Source organism: Trachurus japonicus, chromosome 12 (assembly GCF_045865225.1).
Source record: "Trachurus japonicus isolate A0001 chromosome 12, Traja_1.0".
Classification (NCBI taxonomy): domain Eukaryota; kingdom Metazoa; phylum Chordata; class Actinopteri; order Carangiformes; family Carangidae; genus Trachurus; species Trachurus japonicus.
In genome coordinates, this window is record NC_140918.1 from 7,243,582 (window position 1) to 7,266,112 (window position 22,531).

At 40.1% G+C, this 22,531-nt stretch overlaps 1 protein-coding gene across 1 annotated transcript; it reads left to right on the forward strand.

Moving 5' to 3' along the window:
* Positions 1-8: 8 nt before the first annotated feature.
* On the forward strand, positions 9-21,186 carry LOC146977012 (rhotekin-like). The gene is made up of 13 exons (XM_085792389.1): positions 9-167; positions 2,680-2,879; positions 3,071-3,117; positions 3,208-3,261; positions 3,409-3,526; positions 4,455-4,709; positions 4,803-4,897; positions 5,559-5,665; positions 5,760-5,888; positions 8,304-8,469; positions 14,068-14,166; positions 16,836-16,923; positions 21,114-21,186. Exons 1-13 carry the CDS (start codon positions 150-152, stop codon positions 21,115-21,117), a joined length of 1,380 nt encoding a protein of 459 aa, XP_085648515.1. The 5' UTR covers positions 9-149; the 3' UTR covers positions 21,118-21,186.
* The last annotated feature ends 1,345 nt before the right edge of the window (positions 21,187-22,531 follow it).

The following is a 22,531-nucleotide window of genomic DNA, read 5'->3' on the forward strand; positions in this document are numbered from 1 at the left end:
GTTGAGTAACTAACTGCTCTGTCTGCAGGTCCACTATAACACTGTTGTAGTCAGCGGGAAGGATTAGTCGGCTCGGCCCGCTCGCTGCACTGCACCTGCTGACTACACAGAGTCCGGAGCAGACCTGTGAGACGCTGCAGAGAATCAACATGGATGATAACACACAGGTTAGTGACAGATTGTTTTTTTGTTTCTTTTGTATTGTCTGTACTTCCTGTGGATGTAAATATGTTGATTTAGTATAGATGTGAACGGTAATAGTGTTTTGTTTGGACTCTGATATACAGTGTGAACTTTTAAAGTTTATAATGTAACTCATTTTTCATGTCCAGAATGAGGATTTAAATATTTAACGATACTCATGGTTCATTTATTGAATCCATTTAAATTCATACTCTTTAATCTTAGAAATAATGGAATATATTAAATAACAAATAACCAAGAGTTCATCTTCATCGCTGTTCCGTTTTACCCTAAGAAAAATATAGAACCAATTAAGTTTATTTTCTTTTTTTTAACAAATTAACTTTTGTAATAGGATGGTGTTTAGAAACTGTACATTACAAAACCAGAACATACCAACAAGGCTTAGGGCTGTGAATCCATGAATTATGTAACGACCTGATCTCCAAAGCTATACTTCTAATAACACCTACAGTAATGTCCGACTTAATGCATGGTAACACTCAGAGGACTGTTTACAGTTATAAAGTATTGACCAGCAGACAGAAGTCTAAAAATGTTTGTGTTGAGGCTGCATTCATCATATCAAAGTGTAACATTAATAGCTACAATATAAACCACAGTGTACTCAAATGAACATCTGTTAATGAATGTTTCAGCTCTTTACATCATACATTTTCTTTTCTGTTGACCCTTCCTTGGGGTGTAAGCGACAAAAATAGGAGGGACAACAAATAAGAGCAGACAGCAGCCAGTGGACAACAACAACAACATCATAAAGTGAGCCAGAGTTAATGTACAAACATAAGGCTCATTTCGCACTCAAGAGAAAATACTTAATATTTTCTTTAAGAGTTTAAACAAGTTCAACAAAATCTTTGCGTTAAAAGATGACATAAGCTTTTTATATTACTTTAAAACAGTAAAGTAATAAATGAGACAGCACTCTCACTATAGACTATTATAAAGCTCATAAGGAAACACGGCAAAGTGGATAATCAATAAAGAAAAGAAATTCTAATCACTACTCATGCACTTTGGAATAGTTTTCTGCATAATATATATATAATAATACACACACAGTCTTTGTTTTTATATTTCTCTCATGTATTTAATGATAAATCCCATAATTCAAAAGGAAACGTTGACCACATCTCTCTGCTTTGTGGTCTCACTAAAACACCTGACATCAGTTCAGTTCAGTGTGTGCGCGTTTGAAGCTGAAACAGCAGAGTGGTTCTTTTTTTTTCTTTACAAGGCTAATAATAGTGACTGCCACCATGTCATGGGGTAGTCATGTTTATCACTGCATCAGCAGCTGCTGCAGCAACTGGGAATTAGAATTACTAATCACACTCCCTCACATTATGACACACACACATTACTTCTAGGCTCAGTGCTACTATGGACTTCAGTGATGCTGCTGAAGAGGCTGATGTTAGCCTGTTAGCATGCTAATTTGTACTAATTGAGCAGATGCTGATGATTCCTGAGGTGGGTGTGTGAAATATATTCATTTATTAATTGGGACAGCATTTCCCCAAAAAAAAAGAAAGAAAAAAAGTCAACCAGATTTCAGATGAGACCTGGATGGAAATATGCGAGACACAAGCAAGATCGTTGAGAGAGTTTGGCTGGAAGAATGTAGTGAGATTTTTTTTGTGGAACCTCTATCATTTCCATATCTTTTGGGCCTGTCCGAAAATCCAGTCATACAGGAGGGAGGTGGCCACCGAGATAATAACAGATAGAGTTAGATTACTCTTTTGTTACTTTATACCTTGGTAAAATACCTGAAACAATCCTACACAAGGATAAATAATTATTGAAGACTTTTGGCAAGTTGTAGGAAAGCTAAATCCCGAAAATGGTTGCAAGTTGATGCTCCAACACTGGACCAGTGGCGCGGGATTGTGAAAGAAATCTCTCTTGAGAGACTTGCCTCTGTTTTAAGACTTGAGTTGGAGAAATGCACTGAACGCTGGGAAAAATCATGGATTATGTTTGCATTGTCTATGAATGGTATGACATTATACCATGATGTATGTGAAAAATATATTGTGATTTTGACTGTAACACCCATGATAATGATCTTGGTTTGTACATGCTATGTAAATAATAATTTTAAAAAGTACATATATATAGTTCAAGATACTTTATTAATCCTTTGCAGGAAATTACATTGTTACCACAGCAGCACCAGCCAGAAGACCACTCACACGCATCATACATAGAATACACAATAACAACATATTGCATAACCCATTAGCAAGGTCTAAAATAAGGATTAAAAAGGGGGCTGTAACAGAAAAGAAAAAGTGTTGCTAAGAGAAAATTCATCCTCAGGGGGCCATGCATGTCCGTCCGCACAGACTTCAGTGTGTCTGTCAGGTGGTAAAAACTGATGTGTATTCATGTTTTGACTGTTTGACAGTATTGACAATAGTTTGGGTTAAAAAATGTTCTTTTCTTTTTTTCCTTCTTCTCCTGGTCCAGGACAAAGAGGTGCTGAAGCAGATTGAGAGGGAGGTGCGGATGCGGGAGGGGGCCAGTAAGCTCCTGGCAGCATGTTCCCAGAGAGACCAGGCCCTGGAGGCCTCCAAGAGCCTGCAGACCTGCAATGCCCGCATTCTGGCCCTGCTCAGCCAGCTCCAGAGGATGAGGAAAGCTCAAATCCTGCAGAGAGTTGGACGCAGGTCAGATGGAGTGAGTGGGTAAACAGATAATAGATAATAGCCGGGGAAGTGGATAGAAAGTTAGAGAGCAGGGTGTAAATGCAAGTCGAGTGTTTGTATGTACAGAATTTATTATGTTATATATTGTGTATGTGCATATGGTTGACAAATGATCTGCTGATGTTTTTTTTTTTGTTTTTTTTAAACTGCAGGCCGTCTGAAGATATTGTGCCATGCACGGGAAAAGTGGCTCTTTCAGGTGAGTGGAAAAACAAAAAACAAAACACAAAAAACACAAAACAAAAATGAGTGAATAAAACACGACTGCATTGCAATTTGCTCTCTGCAGACCTGCGAATCCCGTTAATGTGGAAAGACTCAGAGTACTTCAAAAACAAAGGAGGTAAGTTCACAGAGAGGATGCAACCCAAAGGAACTGATGCACGTGAACATCTCAATAAAGATCATAGCCTGTTGATTGAATGAAAAAGAAAAAAAAAATCAGTGAAAGTTTCATTACAGGAAGAAAATGACCTGTTTGTACTTTCAGAGCTGCATCGCTGTGCCGTGTTCTGCCTGCTCCAGTGTGGCACGCAGATCTACGACACTGACCTGGTGATGGTGGACAGGACTTTGACTGACATCTGTTTTGAAGACACTATTGTCTTGTATGTCCATCCTCTTTTGTGCTCTATTGTTAACAGTTTCAGCTTTAAAGGATAATGATCGTTTTTTACAATCTGGACCTTATTTCTAGCATAAAATACGATCATTTACTCACCCAGATAACTTTGGTGTCATTACAAGTCGTTCCGACAAAATTAGCTCCAGCCGAGAGCCGCGTATATCCATGTAATGCGAGTACACAGGGCAGCGGAATGCAGCCTCTAAATAACACATTATCTGCCGCGAAACTCGTTCATTTCACCAATATTTTGTTATGATACGCTAGTGCTATTCCCCTCTGAGTCCGGGGTTAGGTGTTATCAACATCCGGGGTCTGTAGGTTGACCTACTAACATCTGACCTGGAAGATCGGTTCATTCTGATAATAATCATTCTGCTTCGGCATTCGGGTCCATTTTTAGCTCAACTAGTCGGAGCTTTAGTGAGTCCAGGTTGTGGAGAGGAAACCTGTGGAAGCTGAAAGTCGGAAACACGCAGAAACTAACCATAGCATTAGCAGTAGCAACTAGCCACACTGTGTGGCGCTCAGAGATGACATCATCCAGGTCAGAGGTTAGTAGGTCAACCTACAGACTCCGGATGTTGATAACAGCTCACCCAGGACTCAGAGGGGAATAGCACTAGCGTATCATAACAAAATATTGGTGAAATGAATGAGTTTCGTGGCAGATAATGTGTTATTTAGAGGCTGCATTCTGCTGCCCTGTAGACTCACATTATACGTGGATCTCGGCTGGATCTAATTTCGTCAAAACGACTTGTAATGACACCAAAGTTATCTGGGTGAGTAAATGATCGTATTTTGTGCTAGAAATAAGGTCCAGATTGTAAAAAAAAAAAAACGGTAATTATCCTTTAAAGATAATTTTATATGACCTTGTGTAACTCTGTGTGTGTGTGTGTGAGCAGCAGTGAGGTGGGTCCTGACTTCCAGCTCCGTGTTGAGCTCTACAGCAGTTGTGTGGTGGAGGATTTCTCCCTGGGGGCTCTAGGACCCAGGAGAGCGAGCCTCCTGCTCGGGGCCCCTCTGGGATGCTCCTCCGGGAAGAGGCTCCGCGCCGTCTTTGAGTCTGCAGCTGTGTGTGGCTCCCGAGGAAGAGGAGGAGGAAGAGGAGGAGGAGGAGGAAACATGTCGCCACCTTCACAGCCTGATGTATCAACACTGTGAGGACGACGGTTCTTCAACATTTGGTTTCAGTTTCACTTAGAAAAAGTCACATGTCAGCTGATGTTGCTGGATGCTTTGTGTGTGTGAAGGGGGCCGAGGTTTCAGCTGCTGGCTCACACCACGCTGACCATCCAGCATGTGCAGGAAGGTTTCAAGACTCACGATCTGCTGCTGTCGGCTACAGGTGAGTTACAGATCCCTCTCTCCTCCTCTCTCCTCCTCTCTCCTCCTCTCTCCTCCTCGCTCCTCCCTTCATTTGGTTCATTTTGTCTTCTATTGGCTTATTTTGTCTTCTATTCTCACCTCTTGTCTCCCCTTCTCCTCTAATCTTGTCACCCCTTACCTTCTCATTACTTCTCCTCTGTTTTTCTTGTCTTCTTACATTTTGTTTTGTTTTCTTTTGTCCTCTCCTCTGGTCTCCTCCCACTCTTCCTCTCCTCTGGTCTCCTCTCCTCTCCTCTGGTCTCCTCTCCTCTCCTCACACTCTTCCTCTCCTCTCCTCTCCTCTCCTCTCCTCTCCTCTCCTCTCCTCTCCTCTCCTCTCCTCTGGTCTCCCCTCCTCTCTTTTGTCTCCCCCCACTCTTCCTCTCTTCCTCCTCTCCTCTCCTCTCCTCTCCTCCAACTCTTCCTCTCCTCTCCTCCAACTCTTCCTCTCCTCTCCTCCAACTCTTCCTCTCTTCTCCTCCAACTCTTCCTCTCCTCTCCTCTATTCTGGTCTCCTCCAACTCTTCCTCTCCTCTCCTCTCCTCTCCTCTCCTCTCCTCTCCTCTCCTCTCCTCTCCTCTCCTCTCCTCTCCTCTCCTCTCCTCTCCTCTCCTCTCCTCTCCTCTCCTCTCCTCCTCCAGAGGACAGTCCATTCTGGTTGCCTCTGTTTGGCAACATGTGCTGCCGCCTGGTCGCTCAGCCTCAGTGTATGACTCAACCGGCCATAACTGGTCAACTCAAGGTTAAGGTGAGAGCATGTTCATGTATTTTCCCCATTTCATAATAATATTTTTCATCACATTATCATTCACAGTATTACTTTACTCTCTGCTGTCTCTCAGCTCGGAGAGGACCTTAATTGCCCGAGAAATGTCTTCGGCGTCCTCAGGGGGCAAAGTCTCCTCTGCTATCAGAGTCAAGAGGACCTGGAGTCTGAGGACGAGCCGTTACTTGTAGTCTCCATCAGAAAGGTTTGTGCTAAAGCCTCATGAATAAAGAGATGGATTCATTTGCCGTTTTTGTCCACGTTGATTACAATAACTTGTCCGAGGCCACCGGGGTGCACAGGTAAATTAATGAAAGATTTCCCAGGAGAGGAATCCTCCGTCGTAGCCGCGAACATCTGCAGATTGCAATTGCAATTTATTTTTTTCATGCACTTTAAGTCTGATTCATTCATTTTCCCACTCTGTTACATGTATTATATTGGTGTTTAAAGAGGTAATTTAACCACAAACTAAATTACACCCTGTGGATCTAAGGGCTACTTCGACCATAGTAGTAAATAATGAAGACTTAAAGGGATACTTCACCCAAAATCGATAATTCACCAATCATCTACTCACCGTCATGCCAAGGAAGGGGTCGGAGAACTTTCGGAGTCACCAAAACCCTTTAGGAGTTCCAGGGGGGGTCCAGCTCGCAACAGATTTTCATATAATGGCGATAGATAGAGCTCACTTTTGAATTGTCCAGAATACACACTGAAACATCCAGATACCTCCATACTGCTCGTCCGTACTGACCCAAGTGTCCTGAAGCCGCCACATGAAAAAGTTGTTTGGAAAAAAATAATTTGATCTCTGTTTTTAGCCTTGTTGCGAGATGTTCTTCCATGTTTACATCATACATCCAATGGTTTACAATGACGAACGAACATCTCGCAGCAAATCTCGCACATGTGCACAAACATCAACAGAGCCACTGGGAGCTACTGCTACAACAAGGCTAAAAACAGAGATCAAATTCATTTTTTCCGAACAACTTTTTCATGTCGTGGCTTCAGGACACTTGGGTCAGCACTGTCACCAAGTGCACTGGCTCTGTTACTGTGTTTAATGCCCCATATTTTTATACACATATTCATATTTGCGGTTTTTACGTACTTAAAAAACATGTCTGTGTGTGTTTTTACTTCTCTGTGGAGCTCAAATGATCAAATCCAGGTCATCTTTTCTCTCCTTCTATCCTCCCCCCTTGATCAATTCATTTAAACATTGAGATCATGATGCCATGCAGAAGAACAATCAGGAAAATCCACACATACAAAATTAGACTTTGGTTTCACTGTGACAAAACTAATTAAAGCAGATATCATCGGCACGGCCGTTTCGGCTAATGCTGTGTTCAAGGCAGGCTTTTGAAACCGTAAGTTACAGCTTCAAGTCACAACTACGACTTGGTAGCGTTCCAGGTAACCCGTAGCTCGTGTTTTTACCGTCCTGTTGTCTGTGAAAGTTCCCTATAACGGCCACTCGTAACTTCCGACCCGTGAACTCGTACCAGATCGAACTGGTATGACTTCACAGGAAGGAAAAACACAAAGTACGAGTTTCCTTGAACGCACCATGAGTTAGCAGCCCCCGCCCTTGTCAGGCATCAATTGGTCCTCGTGCTACGTCACCACATTCACGCGCATCCCTTGGCTGCACACACAGCCCTTCATGCCGTTCTCTCCCCTCATTGGATAACACTTGTATCCCACAAGGAAAATTTTCTCCTCGGGTTACAGCAGAGCAGAGTGACGGAGAGACTCGTGTTTAGGCTGAAATACTTCATGTAAGTGATTGCTGATGGAAAATAGGACTATTTAGGACTTATATTAACAAAAACATTCCACTGATATCTGCTTTAAGTAAAAGTAAAGCATTTGGATTGAACTGATGTATTACCTGCCTCGTCCGTATCTAACCACATCAAATTGACTGTAATTATGATAATTAATTTTCATGAACACACCCAGTTAACATCAATAGTGCTAGTGGGGAAAAAAAAGAAAAAGGAATTGAACCCTGAGACTTGATTTCATAACTACTGTAGTCAAACCTATTTGAGCGACTTAAACCTCGAACAGGAGCTGCCAGTAGCTGCCGATCAGCTCAACGTTCAGGAGGAATTTGGCGTTGTTATTCTTCGACGCTGCTTAACTTTGGATGATGTCATTGGTCCAGGCCGGGGCTCACATACTTTCCAAAGCAACGCTGTGAATGTTCAATTGTGTGATGTGTCTATTTCTATATATTCTTAGTCATTTATCATTATTATTATAGGGTCTATTTTGTTTGAATGTTATTATCATGTACGCTATAGGATCTGGGTAACATATTTCATTCCTTCATGTTCATAAATGACAATAAACTTAACTGAGAAATGAGGAAATATATTCAACTTCCTTCAGTTGTTTAATATGGTGATTAAATTAGTTATGAATGTAAAAAAAAGACCAGGGTCATTATCATGAATCATAGATGTTTTTATTAGCAACTAATAAGAGGTTAATATCTCATTATGCATTAATGTGCTGGTGTTGTTTTATCAGGACAATATTCACTTACTTTGATACTTTGCATAATGTGTGTGTGTGTGTGTGTGTTTCTTCCTCCAAGGATACCCTTGTGTGTGCCTTTGAGAGGGATCCTGTCCACTCCCTGAGTATCTACATCAGCAGACACGGTCAAGAGCAGGAGGGAACGTCGTGCACGCTCACCACGCCTCTACCTGAGGAGACGCAGCGCTGGAGCCAGGCCCTGTGGCAGCACATCTTTAACATGAGTGAGTCCCGGAAAACAGAACAGCGTGTTCTCTGTCTGGAAACAACAGAGGCCTCCTATAGATCCCTTCATCTCTGCCGCATGATTCGTGCGAACCTGCTTTGGGGCCGTGGGGCCGGTTTGAAGTGATTACGTGGTGGTTTTAATCAGCCTGTGTGTGTGTGTGTGGGGGCTGAGCAGGAAGTGATGGCATTTACCAGCACAATGTTTTGGGAAACTGATCTAAGTAATAGTAAAAGGTGTGTATAAACAACAATGACACCTTTAAGAAGCACTCGTACTACTAGAATAGAATAGATAGATAAGATAGACATTGTTTAGCAGCTCTCAGTGCAGCAGAACAGAGGTGCAGACTGCAGTGCAGGAAATATAAAAGAAACATGATAAATAGACATAAACTACAGTAAAAAAAAACAGGCAGGGGAGGTGGAGCTGCAAATCTAACAGTTTGCGCATAGAAGCTGTTCATATTTCACTAATTCATCCTCCAAATGTGTTGTAACACACAGCAACATCTGCATTTACAAACACAAATGTATCCAACTTTCTTCAGCCTTTATCCTCCACCTTCATCCTCTACTGCACTTGCGGAACATCAGACTTCTACGAAATGTACTTAATACAAGACAAACTGGTCCGGCTCGGAAAAAGTCACATATAGTACAGTTGGTGGAGACAAACGGTTGTTTACCCCACATTAACCTGATTTACAGCTGCAGAGCAATATCAGGAATGACAAGGTGCCTCAGTTACACCCAAAGAAATATTTGAAACATGGGAACATCTATACCTGAAAGCTCACTTGAATTAAATTGTTTGAGCAGGTGTTTGAGATGGAGACTCTTAGAAACTGCCTGTTCTGATTCTATAGAAATTAATATATAAATATTAAATTATGAGACAGCAGATGAAAATTAGTTTGCAGCACAATATATGTATTGAGCATTGTCCCTGTTAAATAAATAAATAAAATTAAAAATAACAATTAGTTTATTTGTTGATCTGTGACAAGAACCAGGCAGTGCAGTGGCTGGTATTATCAGAAGTGTAGTTTCAAATTCTGAACTTTTGTCCCTATTGTGCCAAATTATAATTCTTATTATTTTATTTGACACGGACAATGCATACCAGTAACATCTCAAAAATCATCAATTTTAAGTATTGCATATATATATATATATATATATATATTATGTTATTTGACACAGACAATGCATACCAATAACATCTCAGAAATCATCAATTTTAAGTATTGCATATATATATATATATATATATATATATATATATATATATATATATATATATATATATATATATATATTAGAGGTATAAGAAAATATCAATACACTGAAATATCGTGATAGTTCGAAAAGCACTATAGTTATTTTCTTTATATGCAAACATTTACAGCGGTGGTTTATTGTTGTGTGTGGCAGAAGTCATTCAGCCGTTGACTTCCTCCGCTCCAGTGGACCAATGAGATCTCCTGAAGGTTATAGTTTGTGGCTCATTGCATGTTCAAGCGTTAACTAACTTAGTACAGTCAGAAAAAGAAGGGAAAAAAAGTCGCAATACATCGTCTTGCTTATAGTATCACAGTGTATTGTGTCGTTGCCACTGTTTTGTGATACGTATATGTATCACCTGATTCTTGCCAATACACACCCATAGAGCCACAGCAGTGAGTGTGTACATCTTCAATTAAAGCAGAAGTAAGCTGAATTTCTGTGTTAATATAAGTCTTAAATAGTTCTATCTTCCGACGGCAATCACTTACATAGAGTGTTTGGTCTGAAACACGGGTCTGTCAGTCACTCTGCTCTGCTGTAAGCCGAGGAGAAAACTTTCCTTGTATCCTACAACCTTTATCCAATGAGGAGAGAGAACGGCATAAAGGGGCGGCCCTCTCTGTGTGTGCAGCCAAGGGATGCGCGTGAATGTGGTGACGAAGGGACGAGGGCGGGGACTGCTGACTCCATCTGCTGACAAGAAGTTAGCCAAAACGACCGGATCGCTTACTTCTGCTTTAAGTCTGAGTGTGTCACTGCATATGTAACTGGAACTCAACCAAGTCTCGATACCCGTTTATCAGGCTTTGTTAATGCATTTCGAAATGTAGGTAATAATGTACGTAATACAATACCAGTGAGACGGCATTCTGTAATGACACGTTTATGTTTTTTTTTAATATATATAACTACCTACCTATTGGACAAAATGCAATTATCTCATAGGCAGATTCCAAATCAAAGGCTTCACATAAAACTGCTTTATACTTGCTGCAGTGTTGCAGTGAAGTGATTGATTGTGTCACGCAAAATATCTGTTATTATGAATGTGACCTGAGATGGGCACACTAACTACTCATAACATATGACATGCTGTGACATTGGAGGGAACACACTGTTCTACCTGGGATAAGTTACAACTGAACAGGAATGTCGTTTCAAACATTCATCATAAAGACAGCCTGATATGTTCTAGGAGTCACAGAGCATCTTTGCACAGTGTGGTAGTTAGTTTTTGTTATTTTATTTTTATTAAAGTTGTTAAGAGCACAACACAATACAAACATATACACTGTTGCCCTTACAGTTGGAATAATTTCGTTATTTACACTTTATCTTTCGATATTCAAGATATTTTATTCCAATTTAATGGGCAACAGTTTGTAAAGAGCAAGAAAAACCAAAACAAAGAACACATACAAAAATACAACCATTCAAAAATCCAAAAGCACCATTTGTAGTCCTCCAACACAATACTGAGCGATCCATCTCTCACATCAAGCTAAAAAACAAACAAAAAGTATGAAAACAGAAACAAAAAGCCCCTCAAACCCACCTGTCGAGCCGAAGCTGTCTCTTGTTTTATGTGTATGTGTTCTTTTTAAATGTCCTGTTTCTGATTTGATTGTTCGTTTTCTGTTGCTTGTTTAACTCTCGACTGCAAAACTAGTTTACCCTTGGGTATCAATAAAGTAACCTGAACCTGAACCTGAACATGGACATCAGTACATTATTGATATAGAAAATGCATGATGTAAATGATGTTCACAACATATGAGACATGCTTTCAAAACAGATTCCTCAGAAGTATAGAAGTGTCTGAAACCCTATCAAAGACAAAAACTGATCCCAAACCAGCAAGAGTTATGTAATTTAGCTTTCAATAACTCAAAAGATGCATGATGATGCCATTAACTTAAAGCAGAAGTAAGCGATCCAGTCGTTTTGGCTAACTTCTTGTCAGCCGATGGAGTTAGCAGTCCCCGCCCTCGTCCCTACGTCACCACATTCACGCGCATCCCTTGGCTGCACACACAGAGAGGACCGCCCCTTTATGCCGTTTTCTCTCCTCATTGGATAAAGGTTGTAGGGTACAAGGAAAGTTTTCTCCTCGGCTTACAGCAGAGCAGAGTGACTGACAGACCCGTGTTTCGGACCAAACACTCAATATAAGTGATTGCTGTCGGAAGATAGAACTATTTAAGACTTATATTAACACAAACATTCCACTTACTTCTGCTTTAACCTACTCTCTCTATTTTCAGGTCTATATGGGCTTTTCCAATTTCAAAGTACAACTCTAGCAGCTGAAATAAAAGTGTGGTAAATTTAGTTGAAAAAGACTCAATCCAGATTTTGCATTAATTAAAAGTTGTGTTGAATGGTTAATTCATATACATATTGGGGTTTAATTATGCATGTACCGGTAGTCAATACAGTATCTGGCTTTTCCAGTGTTGCCTGTTGTGTGTGTCAGGGTTTGGGTTAGCGTTTTCTAACCTGCACCCAAGTGGAAAGTCGGTAATCTGTCAAACCTAACTCTAACCTTGAGGAATACACCGGTCAAATCAGGACTTGTCAGGCAGTAACTGTTCAATTTGACATGCCAAACGTCTTCGCTTTCTGTTTATCCTGCACAGTTTTTATTGGTGCTGTGCTTCCTGCAAAACCTGATGATGCTCTCTCTCTCTACCTTCCGTGTTCATCCGCTTGTCACTCAAACACCTTTTTATTGTTGAGCGTGCTTGACAGACTGTGATTAAAACTTGAATCAAGGTGCAAAGATATTAATCATGTTACTTTTGCATGTTTTGTAGCTGGCGCCATTATCACCAACCCTCATACCATCAACACTGTTATAGTTGATACTAACCATTAATTATCCATCTGGCTGATGGCCTTACACAGCAGGTTTGTATGCATAGCTTTAGTTTATTTTCTCACTGTGTGATTATATTCTCAACTACCCACTGCAGAGCAACAATAATTAGTCTCCAAACTTTTATACACAAAACAATAAGTTCAGAAAATTGTCAACCTGAATGGACATGAAGGAACTTCCTATTCCAGCTTGATATCGAATAATAATAATTTAAAAAAAACACTAATAATTCTCAGAGGGAGCAGGTGGAGGCTGTCAGTGCTGCAGAATGATTAATGTATAGCAAATATAAATGTACACAACAGGCCAAAACCTCAAGTTTCTGTTCACGATGTCCAAGTTCTATGGATTTTTTGATTTTTTTACTGCATGATCAGACTTTACCTTTAAGTTACCAGATCATTCCTGAATAAATGTTAACATATGAAAAGAGGATTGAGAAGATTGCAAGAGTCACAACTTAAGTAAATAACAAATCATAGTTTTAACTTTAGCTCTTTGGCTTTGCAAACAAAATCCCCAATAAATCTCAACTGTGTTCATATCTCTGACAAACCACCACAGAAATTAAACAGATGAGTAAAGAAACAAGAGTACAGATTTGTACACTGAGGAAAGAAGGATACACTGAAATTACAACACATAAAACTTGTCTTGTACATGCCAGGCAGTTGTTATAGCCAGAGGAGGTTACTTTGAAGAAAGCAAAGTAAAAACGTATTTGTGACTCTGAACTAATCTAATAATCATGTTTATTTTGTTGCAAACTATCAAACTATATGATGTTTATTTTGTACAAATTTGATGTTGCTTCAGCCTGTTGTGTATATTCCCTGTATGTGTGCGTGTGTTAAGCAGCTGTATGAACCCATAGTTTTTCTAGCTCTGCTTTTGACAAAAGAGTGAGGCAGAGCGGGAGAGAGTAGACAGTTTGCTTTTTTTTTCGTTCATTTGAGTCTCCGGAACAAAGGTGTGTCTCTTTAGTCTGCAAATGCTTATAAAATTATATAAAGTGGGAGTTCACACTTGACATTTTAACTGTTGTCATGCTCCTGCAAAGAGCCTTTATCTTGCACTATACTGAATACATCACTCGTCACAGTGCTCTTTAATTTGAATTGGTTTTTAATTAAAGGTGTCTTCTTTTTTTTCATTTTGTGTGCAGCTCTCATTCAAGCTCTGTTTTTTTCCTCGAGAAGTTGACACGCCAGTTCAAGGCGCAGACAGATGTATGTGCCGCGGGGCTCCCACATTGATAACTCACTCATTGAGAGTGGAGATATAATGTACAGTACAGCTACTTCACCTCCTTGTTGAAAGAGAGACCGAAGCTGAGAGTAAATGAGTAGCTGACAAACCTACGTATTATTGCAATTTTCAGGCTTTTAAACCACTAAATCTCTGTTTCTGCTGTTCTTCGCTGCAGGCCAGTGGAGGCAGTGCTGCGATCAGGTCATGAAGATTGAAGCTCCGAGCTCGAGGAAATCCACCGCGGTGAAGCAGGGGTCGCTTTACCATGAAATAGGTAGTGCAGCACGAGCAGAGTGACACCTGAGTCCATTACTACTATTTGTGTTTATGTTTTCATATTAAACTAGGCTCGTTCTGCACAATTGCTGAATTAAAGCTGCAGTATCTGATTTTTAACCACTTTGCTGCATCTGTTACACAACACACTGTTACTGTTTAAGAAAAAGTGGTGAACTTTTTTGCAAACGTTTCACTTACACACCCTCCTCCAGCAGCAGCAGCAGCTGGCATCCTGCACCTTTGTTGTCTGCTGTGGTGGTTACATTAATTAACAGATCAAACAAACTTAATTGTCTCTTAGGGGAAATATGTCTTGGGCTAGAAAGTGCCAGACGCAGCCACAGACAAGATGATACACAGATAACACAGATACAACAATAAGTTAACTCGATTTGAAGCTGACAGCTTTAAAGGGATAGTTCAACATTTTGGCAAATTGGCCCATTGCCATAATCGCTATAGTCATAGCAGTAGGTTCGTTACCTTTAATTGTCGGTGTAAGCTATTTTTAGAACGGAGGAGCGGAGCGGCGAGCTGCTCAGGGCTATGCTATGGAGGCTAAGGGAATTTCTTGGTTTTCCTCATCAAACTCATCAAATACACAACCCAACAACTCCAAAAGGCTGTCGTGGACAAGTTGTGACCTGCACATTCACCACGCTATGAGATAATAATGGAACGTTATGAGACGGAGCTGTTTTAGAGGTAAATTCATGCAAAACCGCTGATGCGTGTTGCGTTCAGGGACAGTTTTTCAGCAAGCAGACTCTGTATTTACCCTGTATTTACCTCGAAAACGGCCCTGTTCCGTAACTTTCCATTATTATCTCATAGTGTGGTGAATGTGCAGGTCACAACTTGTCCACGAAAGCGTTTTGGAGTTTTGGAATTTTGTATTTGATGAGTTTGATGAGGGAAACCAAGAAATTCCTTTAGCCTCCATAGCGTAGCTCTGAGCAGTTCGCCGCTCCGCTCCTCCGTTCTAAAAATAGCTTACACCGACAAATAAAGGTAACGAACCTACTGCTATGACTATAGCGATTATGGCAATGGGCCAATTTGCCAAAATGTTGAACTATCCCTTTAAAGTGCTTGGTGCTAAAATTAGTAACTAGAGATAAAATTGATGAAATAAATAAAGTAAATTCTTAAAATAGATAATTAAAATCATAATGACCCGAGGCCTCTGGGCGAGGACGACTGCTCGCCTGGTCCAAGGTCTAGTTTGAAGAGCAAAGGATGCTGGGTCTTTGCCCTCAGGGCCCGTATAATCTTATCTCACTTCTTCAGACACATTCACTATATATATAAAAAAAAAGATATTGTTGGATATGTTTTGAATGGTTTTTTTTTTACATTTTACTTGTTGAGGTCTTCAGATTTTTCTAATAGTTGATTCACTGAATGCTTTACAGAAATGTTATGTGTTTACTCCAATCCTGGGAATGGAAAGGAGCAGGGTGAAGAGGACTAGTAATACCTGCTCCTTTCTTAAAGCAAACAAACAAAAACAATGCTTACATCAGATGAAATATTCAAATGAATTAATGAATGAATTACAGCCAACAATATAAAATAATAACTAATATTTTCCATTACCTTATACATCCTCTTAAACTGAGAGATATTTGTACAGCTCTTTTTCTTGGACTGTTAAGGAACTTAGTCCTTGCAATTTGGTGTTTGGAATTAAATTTTCTTCCATGATTGTCGTCCTGTGAAACTGATACAAATAACTTCTGCAAATTTGCAGGCAGTAGTTCACCACACTGTTTCAACAAATTCAATAGGCTATTTTTGTTCTGAACAAAAACCAACTCGGCCAACTCTTTGAGCTTCAGCAGCCCTGACTACAAACAACCTATTTGTGTGTTCCCTGAAATCAATATTGTACATTATTCTACATTGTTCATATTGGTAAAAATGTTCCACTTCACCTTATACTACGTATTACCCCTGTAATTTTTTCCTTTTATTTTTCCTTTTTTCCTCTGAAAACAGTTTAAAGCGACTGTCAGAGCAGTGAAAGTGAGTCACAACAGCACACACCACTTGGACACTTATCAGTGAAGACATCAGGCTGCCATGTCTGTCACCTGTGCTCAATGTGTCAATCTGACAATACGATGAAACCAAACGTAACGGCTCATTTGTACAGACTTTGTCTTCGTCTGTCAAAAAAGAAGAAGAAAAAGAATGATGTCTGGTCTGAAAGTGGACAGACAGGTTTGAACAAATTGCAGGATGTGAAAGAGACACTGCCCGAACCAACAACAACAGCAGCGTCTGAGGAGTCGGACAACAAGCCAGGCACTGATACTGTATATAGCCTACAAATGTAACAAAAAAACCCATCTCAATCAAACTGATCAGGAAATACACAGCAGCAACTGCCTCTATCTATCTCTATGGTAGGAAATGAGAAGAACAAATACAAGATGCGGGTTGCATAGTTTAAATTACACGCGTCTCTTTCAAGCATTCCTGACATGATAATAAGACACTGAAGGAAATAAGTCTCCAAATTCCCCTTGGCAAAAAAAAAAATCCCTGGTATGAAGGAAGATGCTGGAACTATGTGATCGTGACTTTGATGTGTTTTTACAGTAACTTTGAATCTTCTTCTTATTTTTCTTTTTTTTTTCCTCCCCCCTCTCTTTTAAGTAACTCCCTCGTCTCCCTGGGAGGGCCTCGTGGTTCCAGACTTATCGGCCGAGATCCGCACCTTGCTCTCCTCCTACTACAAGGAAAGGTGAGCTTCCTCTCACCTACGTCTTCTTTTCTTTCTTTTTTTTTAAATAGATGGATAAAATATTCCTTTGTTCTGGTGCATCAAATACGTAATCGCCAAAAAACTTAATTTTCATAATGGCACGGATAATCACTAGTGCTTCGGTGACACGCTACAGACCCATTGGTATGAAAATGACACCCTTGTGCATTGTCGACTGGACTCACCCTCATGTACAACAAAGTGATGAGTGAGGAACCAAAGTCCCGCCCGCATTTAGAGAATACTGTATATAGGGCCTGAAGTTAACTTTTGGCTACCTGCCACACTGGTTTTGGTGAATGACACAGAAAATGCATAAATAGGGACAGATTACAAATGGATTTGACTTTCGTTTTCTGAGCCAATATACGTACGACAGTCACAACTGCACATTTCTCCTGTAACATCATAAACCAGATGAATGCATGAATGAATGATTGTTTTATTTCGTATGAATGACAGACATACATACGAAAAGGATAGGTAAGAAGCCAAGGCTTATGAGGAGCCTACCTCTTGCAACTGTTACATTTACAGAGACAGGATCCGTGCCACTTATCCACTTTGTGTTCAAAGGTCTTCTTTTGCCTTTCTTTGAATCATCCTTGTCATCGTTTTGTTGGTCCGTTGTTACAACCAGCCTCTTCGCCCCAGAAATATGCCGCTAGATTAAAATTCAAGAAAATGTCGGACTTGCTTGAGTCACTCTCGTAAATTAAAATAGCAACACACGTAAGTGACAGATCAACAACACAACAGTTGCTCAGAGCTCATGACTACATGCCAACATGGTGGGGAGACTGACAGTTGACAGTTTCACCTGTGAACCGTAAAATTTACCTGCAATTGTCATGTGTTATTGTCGTAATTGGGTGTTAATTTCCTGCCCTTACAGTATATACCAATAATTATACATTATCTTGTGTTGTGTCACAATTACAGTGGAATTCCTCATATAATAAATTATTGAGGTAATTTTCATATTGCGCAGCACTGCAGTGAGTCAAGCGTTATTATTGAGGTGTAATGATTTATTAGGGATGAAAATCCTGTTGGGTCGGTTTGGTCGTCGTCATCATGGAAACAGTAATTGATCATGACGCTAACTTTTCTTTAATACACCCAGTGAAGAAGGATTATTTATCTAAGGGATATTGTTTTCAGTCACATAATGGTCCTCTCCTATAGTGTGAGCGATGTCAGCACAAACACACACACACACAGATGATTCCACACTTCACTGGGATGGCAAACACCCAAAGTTACAAGTTTCAGTGTGTTCACAAAGCAACCCTGGGTGTGAAACGCTGCAGATATTGTTCAGTGATGAGTGTGATGGTTTGTGTGCAGAGGTGGGTCCAGAGAAGGATGACCCGCCTGCATGGAGAACAGGTTGGGCTGGAGACTTTAAAAAGAGTTGATATATGTGAAGTAACAAACTGGGACAATGCTGCCTTTGTGTGAATGTGTCAATGCTGTTTACTAATAATAAATCATCCTCCTCTATACTGTATGCATAACTGCTGTAGGTGGCATATCATTAGTAATATTGATAGCAGAGCAATACTAAAACAAAGTAGCAGCCTGTGTGGTCAGTTCTGCTGTTAAAAGACTAGTTGTGGGAAAAAAGGAAAGAAAAACACTGCTTCATTTTCCAAACTTATTAAATCTAATGTTTTCTATCATAATAAAATTTAAAAAAAACAATACAGGGCGAGCTTATTCAAAACGGAGCTGCACTCATGTCTGGTAAAATGAGAACACAGGCTGTAAAGAGACAGACTTTTCTAAGATATTTGGCAGTAAAACTGAAACTTGGAGGCTTGTGTGAAGTTACCTGGATGAGACAAGAGAGATGATGTGTTTACGACATCTTAATTCTTCCTCTTCTTGTTGTCGTCTTGTTTTTCTTCTCACAAGTAGGCCCAGTCTTCTTTGTATCTTTCTTTATTGACATTTTATCTGGTTTATTCATTCTTTTTTTTCTTCTGTTGACATGTGTAGCTGATATACAGTAGCACCCTCGTGTGTAGGTCCTGTTGATTTTTGTTATGTGTGTGTTAGACTGTCTAATTAGTTACTGTTATTTACAGTGTATATTTTGTATCTTATCTGATCTTATCTGTTTGTTCAATGTTTGTTTAAATGTTGTTTGTTTGAACCGAGAATAGATAGTGCGTCTTGCTTTGGCAGCTACAAGCCAATCAACAATAATAATGAAAAAAAAGAGTTCCTGGATCGTGCATGTTTGACAGTAACATAAATCTTAAAATTCATCTCCCTCTTGCGGTTTTATCAAGATTTATGATGTGACGCCATCAGTATTTTGATCTGCTGATCATCTGAGTTAAGTGATTTTCCACTGGTGCTGCAGCAGCATAGCCAGGGATGAGCAGGCTGCGGGGTTTAGGTAGCCCGCCCTGTTTGGATGAGGAGTGCGTGTGACTGATCACTGATCAGCTGATCAGGATAGGCGAAACTTGAGTTGTCTGCCTGAACTAGCTCCACAGGCTTCGCATCATTAGTCCCCAGTGGGGCAGTTGGCTGTGGGGAGCTAACGTATAACACACAGCACATAAAACGTACAACAATACAACAGCCAATAGCATAAACACATAATTAAAAGTTGTCTACACAATTTATAAAAGGGGTTTAAAAGTTAAAATCACCAACAATAGGCTGCATGTTCCTCCTGGAGTTTGGTGAGGACTTGACAGAAAGAGACGGAGATCCTGCAGAGTCACTTGTACAGCAGTATACAGTGTTATTTTGCTACAGATATTAACCACCTCAATCAAAACGTTTTTTTGCTTAGCCTTAAGCGACTGGAACCAACAGATGAAAGAGAAAGTGTTCACAAAATAAATTAATTAATCAAGGAACTTGGCAAGTCAGTACATTTACATGACAGTTGAAAACAAAGAATAATGGCCTTAAACCGTCTATAACTGGGCAATATATATACTGTATAATACTGTATATATATCCGAGCCTTCTGAGCTTTCGGGTATTCCAACTATACGTATGTTGCACCTGTGACCTCGGTTGTCGAGATCGTCTATGTGTTCCCGCATGTCATGCACCTGCTTCTCAAGATGTTCTAACTTCGCCTCCGCTACCTCCACATAAGCAATTTGTTTCTCTGTGAGGTTTGTTCTTTAATTACATTTACCATAATTAAACAGCTTGAGAGTAATTGTGATGGTTAAATAAATGACTTGTAACTTGTTAGAGGGAGAATGGAGGCTCTCTGCCTTCCACCTAGCGTCTCTTGGCTGAAAACCAACCTTGTGAGCTCAGCACCACCGATCGGTGTCCCAACATAAACACAACACTCTCCCCGTAACCTGTAATCTCTTGTTTATGACAGATAAGACTACACAAATATGCACATCGTATATGATAAATAATGTTATCCACCGCTCCATGGATAGATTTCTTGCCGGCTTCATTGAAAACAAATGCACATGGCTGGGAGGAGGGTTAGCAAAACAGAGCAAAAGTGACAGAACTTGCATAGTTGCCCTTTAACAGAGTTAGTGTAGCGTCCTGTACGCAAACTGCAATGGGTGGAGAAAGTCTTTATTAATGAGGTCAGGGCTATGGGCGTAAAGTCATTTAACGATTTAGGGTGTTTTCGACTTGGCAGCAGGAACTAGAGTCAGAGCTAAACTTCTAATTGTCACTGATTTACATCCACAGTTCAACATAATCTTGACGAAAAATGCTCTGCTATTAGTGATGAACTTATGCTGAGATAACATAATTAGTTAAATTGGGTAATGCTCTGCTAATAACGCCATGATAATAGAGCTTAAATTTAAAAAAAAAACGGTGAAGTGGACAACGTGTCCCTCTCATCCTTGTCACAGAGATCAGGTGCCTCCGTCCACATCCTCATACCAGCCGGGGCTCTGATAAGAAATTGGCAGCCTCACAGCACAGGTTGTTTAAGTAAAGAGGGTGTGACGTGTTGTCGTTGTTGTTGTTGTTTTTACCAACTGGCATCTTTTAGATAACTCATAATCACAGCTCAGTAGAAGCCACAATAAAAACAGATGCCAGCTGATAAAGCCGAGCTCATATGACGCTGTTTAAGAGCACTTATCGATATTTAGGAATCACCTCCTGTTACATTTCTCTGTTCTTATCTTTAAATCTCTCCACAGTTAATGATGACCCTGACACTGTTGGGATGGAGATGTGAGAGGCTTCTCTTCTGTGTGCCGGGTCAAGGAAACGTTGGAGCGTTGGACTGGTGCTATTTTTGGAAAATCTGCAGACGGATAAGTCTGAACTTCCTGGAACATCAGTTTGTTTGTTTTTTTTTGTTTTTTTATCCCTTTACTTCTTCTCCATGAATCTTAAAACTGTGTTTGTTTACCCAGCTGGTTAATATTAGTAGTCAGGGTGAATCTGTCCGTCCCAACTCAGAAGTGACTGTAACTAAATGCACCACTGCATGTTCGTTCACACTCACTCTCTTACTGTGTCATTATAAGATTATGGGGGCAGCTGTAGGTCACACTCAGACATCACCGATCTACATCATTATATATCACCTACACGTCTGATAAAAGATTTTGTGACTTCACTGTACTGTTGCATCGCCATCATGGTAACAAAAAGCCAACACACACACACACACACACACATACACTCACAGAGGGAATCATCCTGCTTTCACTCAGGTTAATCGGCAGGTCAGGGACTGATGCCAGATGACATTTGTATTCACTGCTTTATTCAAATTACTAATTTATATATAGGACTATAGATTTGCATATTTCATTCTGTACATTCAAATTACTAATATGTGTATATCTAGATTTGCATATTGCATTCTGTACATTCAAATTACTAACATGTGTATATACAGATTTGTATATTTCATTCTGATCAGCGCCGATGACAACCAGACTTTCTCGCTTTGACGGCTTTCCCCGCCCTGCCTGGCATATTACAGTCATGAGGGAATCAGTCCCAGAGGATTTCCTTATGCTTGTGGTTCACCTGGCACACACTGTACATCCCACCTGCCTGCAAGCTAACACAGGGCGCAGCAAGTAAAGGTTATTCAGTGACTTTTAATTAATTGTCTGGGTTTACTTAGTATTTAATCGTAGACCTGCAGTGCCAAAAAAAATAGAAGCAAATAGATGAAAACTGTCTTAACATGCTACAGTTTGACTTTTTAACAGATACGTCTGGAGAAGTTGAAGGGATTCACACATTTTCAAAAATACTCTGTCTTGTTTGTTGTCTATATTTAAAATGACTGATAACTTTATAAAGGCATACAGCGCTGTCTGCTTCAGATTTCATAATATAATTTTCATATTCGAGCCAATAAAGTGCGCCAGATTTAACCATATTTCCTTGCAAAGGTGAAATATGCAAATATTTAATAGATTAGCCTTTTGCATATTTCACCATTGCGAGGAAATATGCAAATATTTCATAATATTGTGTAATGCATGTGGCCTTATTAAATACTGTTGTGCAACTCAGTACATACAGTATACCGCTTCCCCCTGGTCGATAACCAGATATAGCTCCAGGAATTAGAAAACCTGACGACCCACAC

What these genes read in the sequence shown, in the direction of transcription:
- LOC146977012 (XM_085792389.1), top strand. An exon ending in GGGAAAAGTGGCTCTTTCAG is followed by an intron (nt 3,118 to 3,207) that starts GTGAGTGGAAAA and finishes TGCTCTCTGCAG; the next exon opens with ACCTGCGAATCCCGTTAATG. An exon ending in GTCGCTTTACCATGAAATAG is followed by an intron (nt 14,167 to 16,835) that starts GTAGTGCAGCAC and finishes CTCTCTTTTAAG; the next exon opens with TAACTCCCTCGTCTCCCTGG.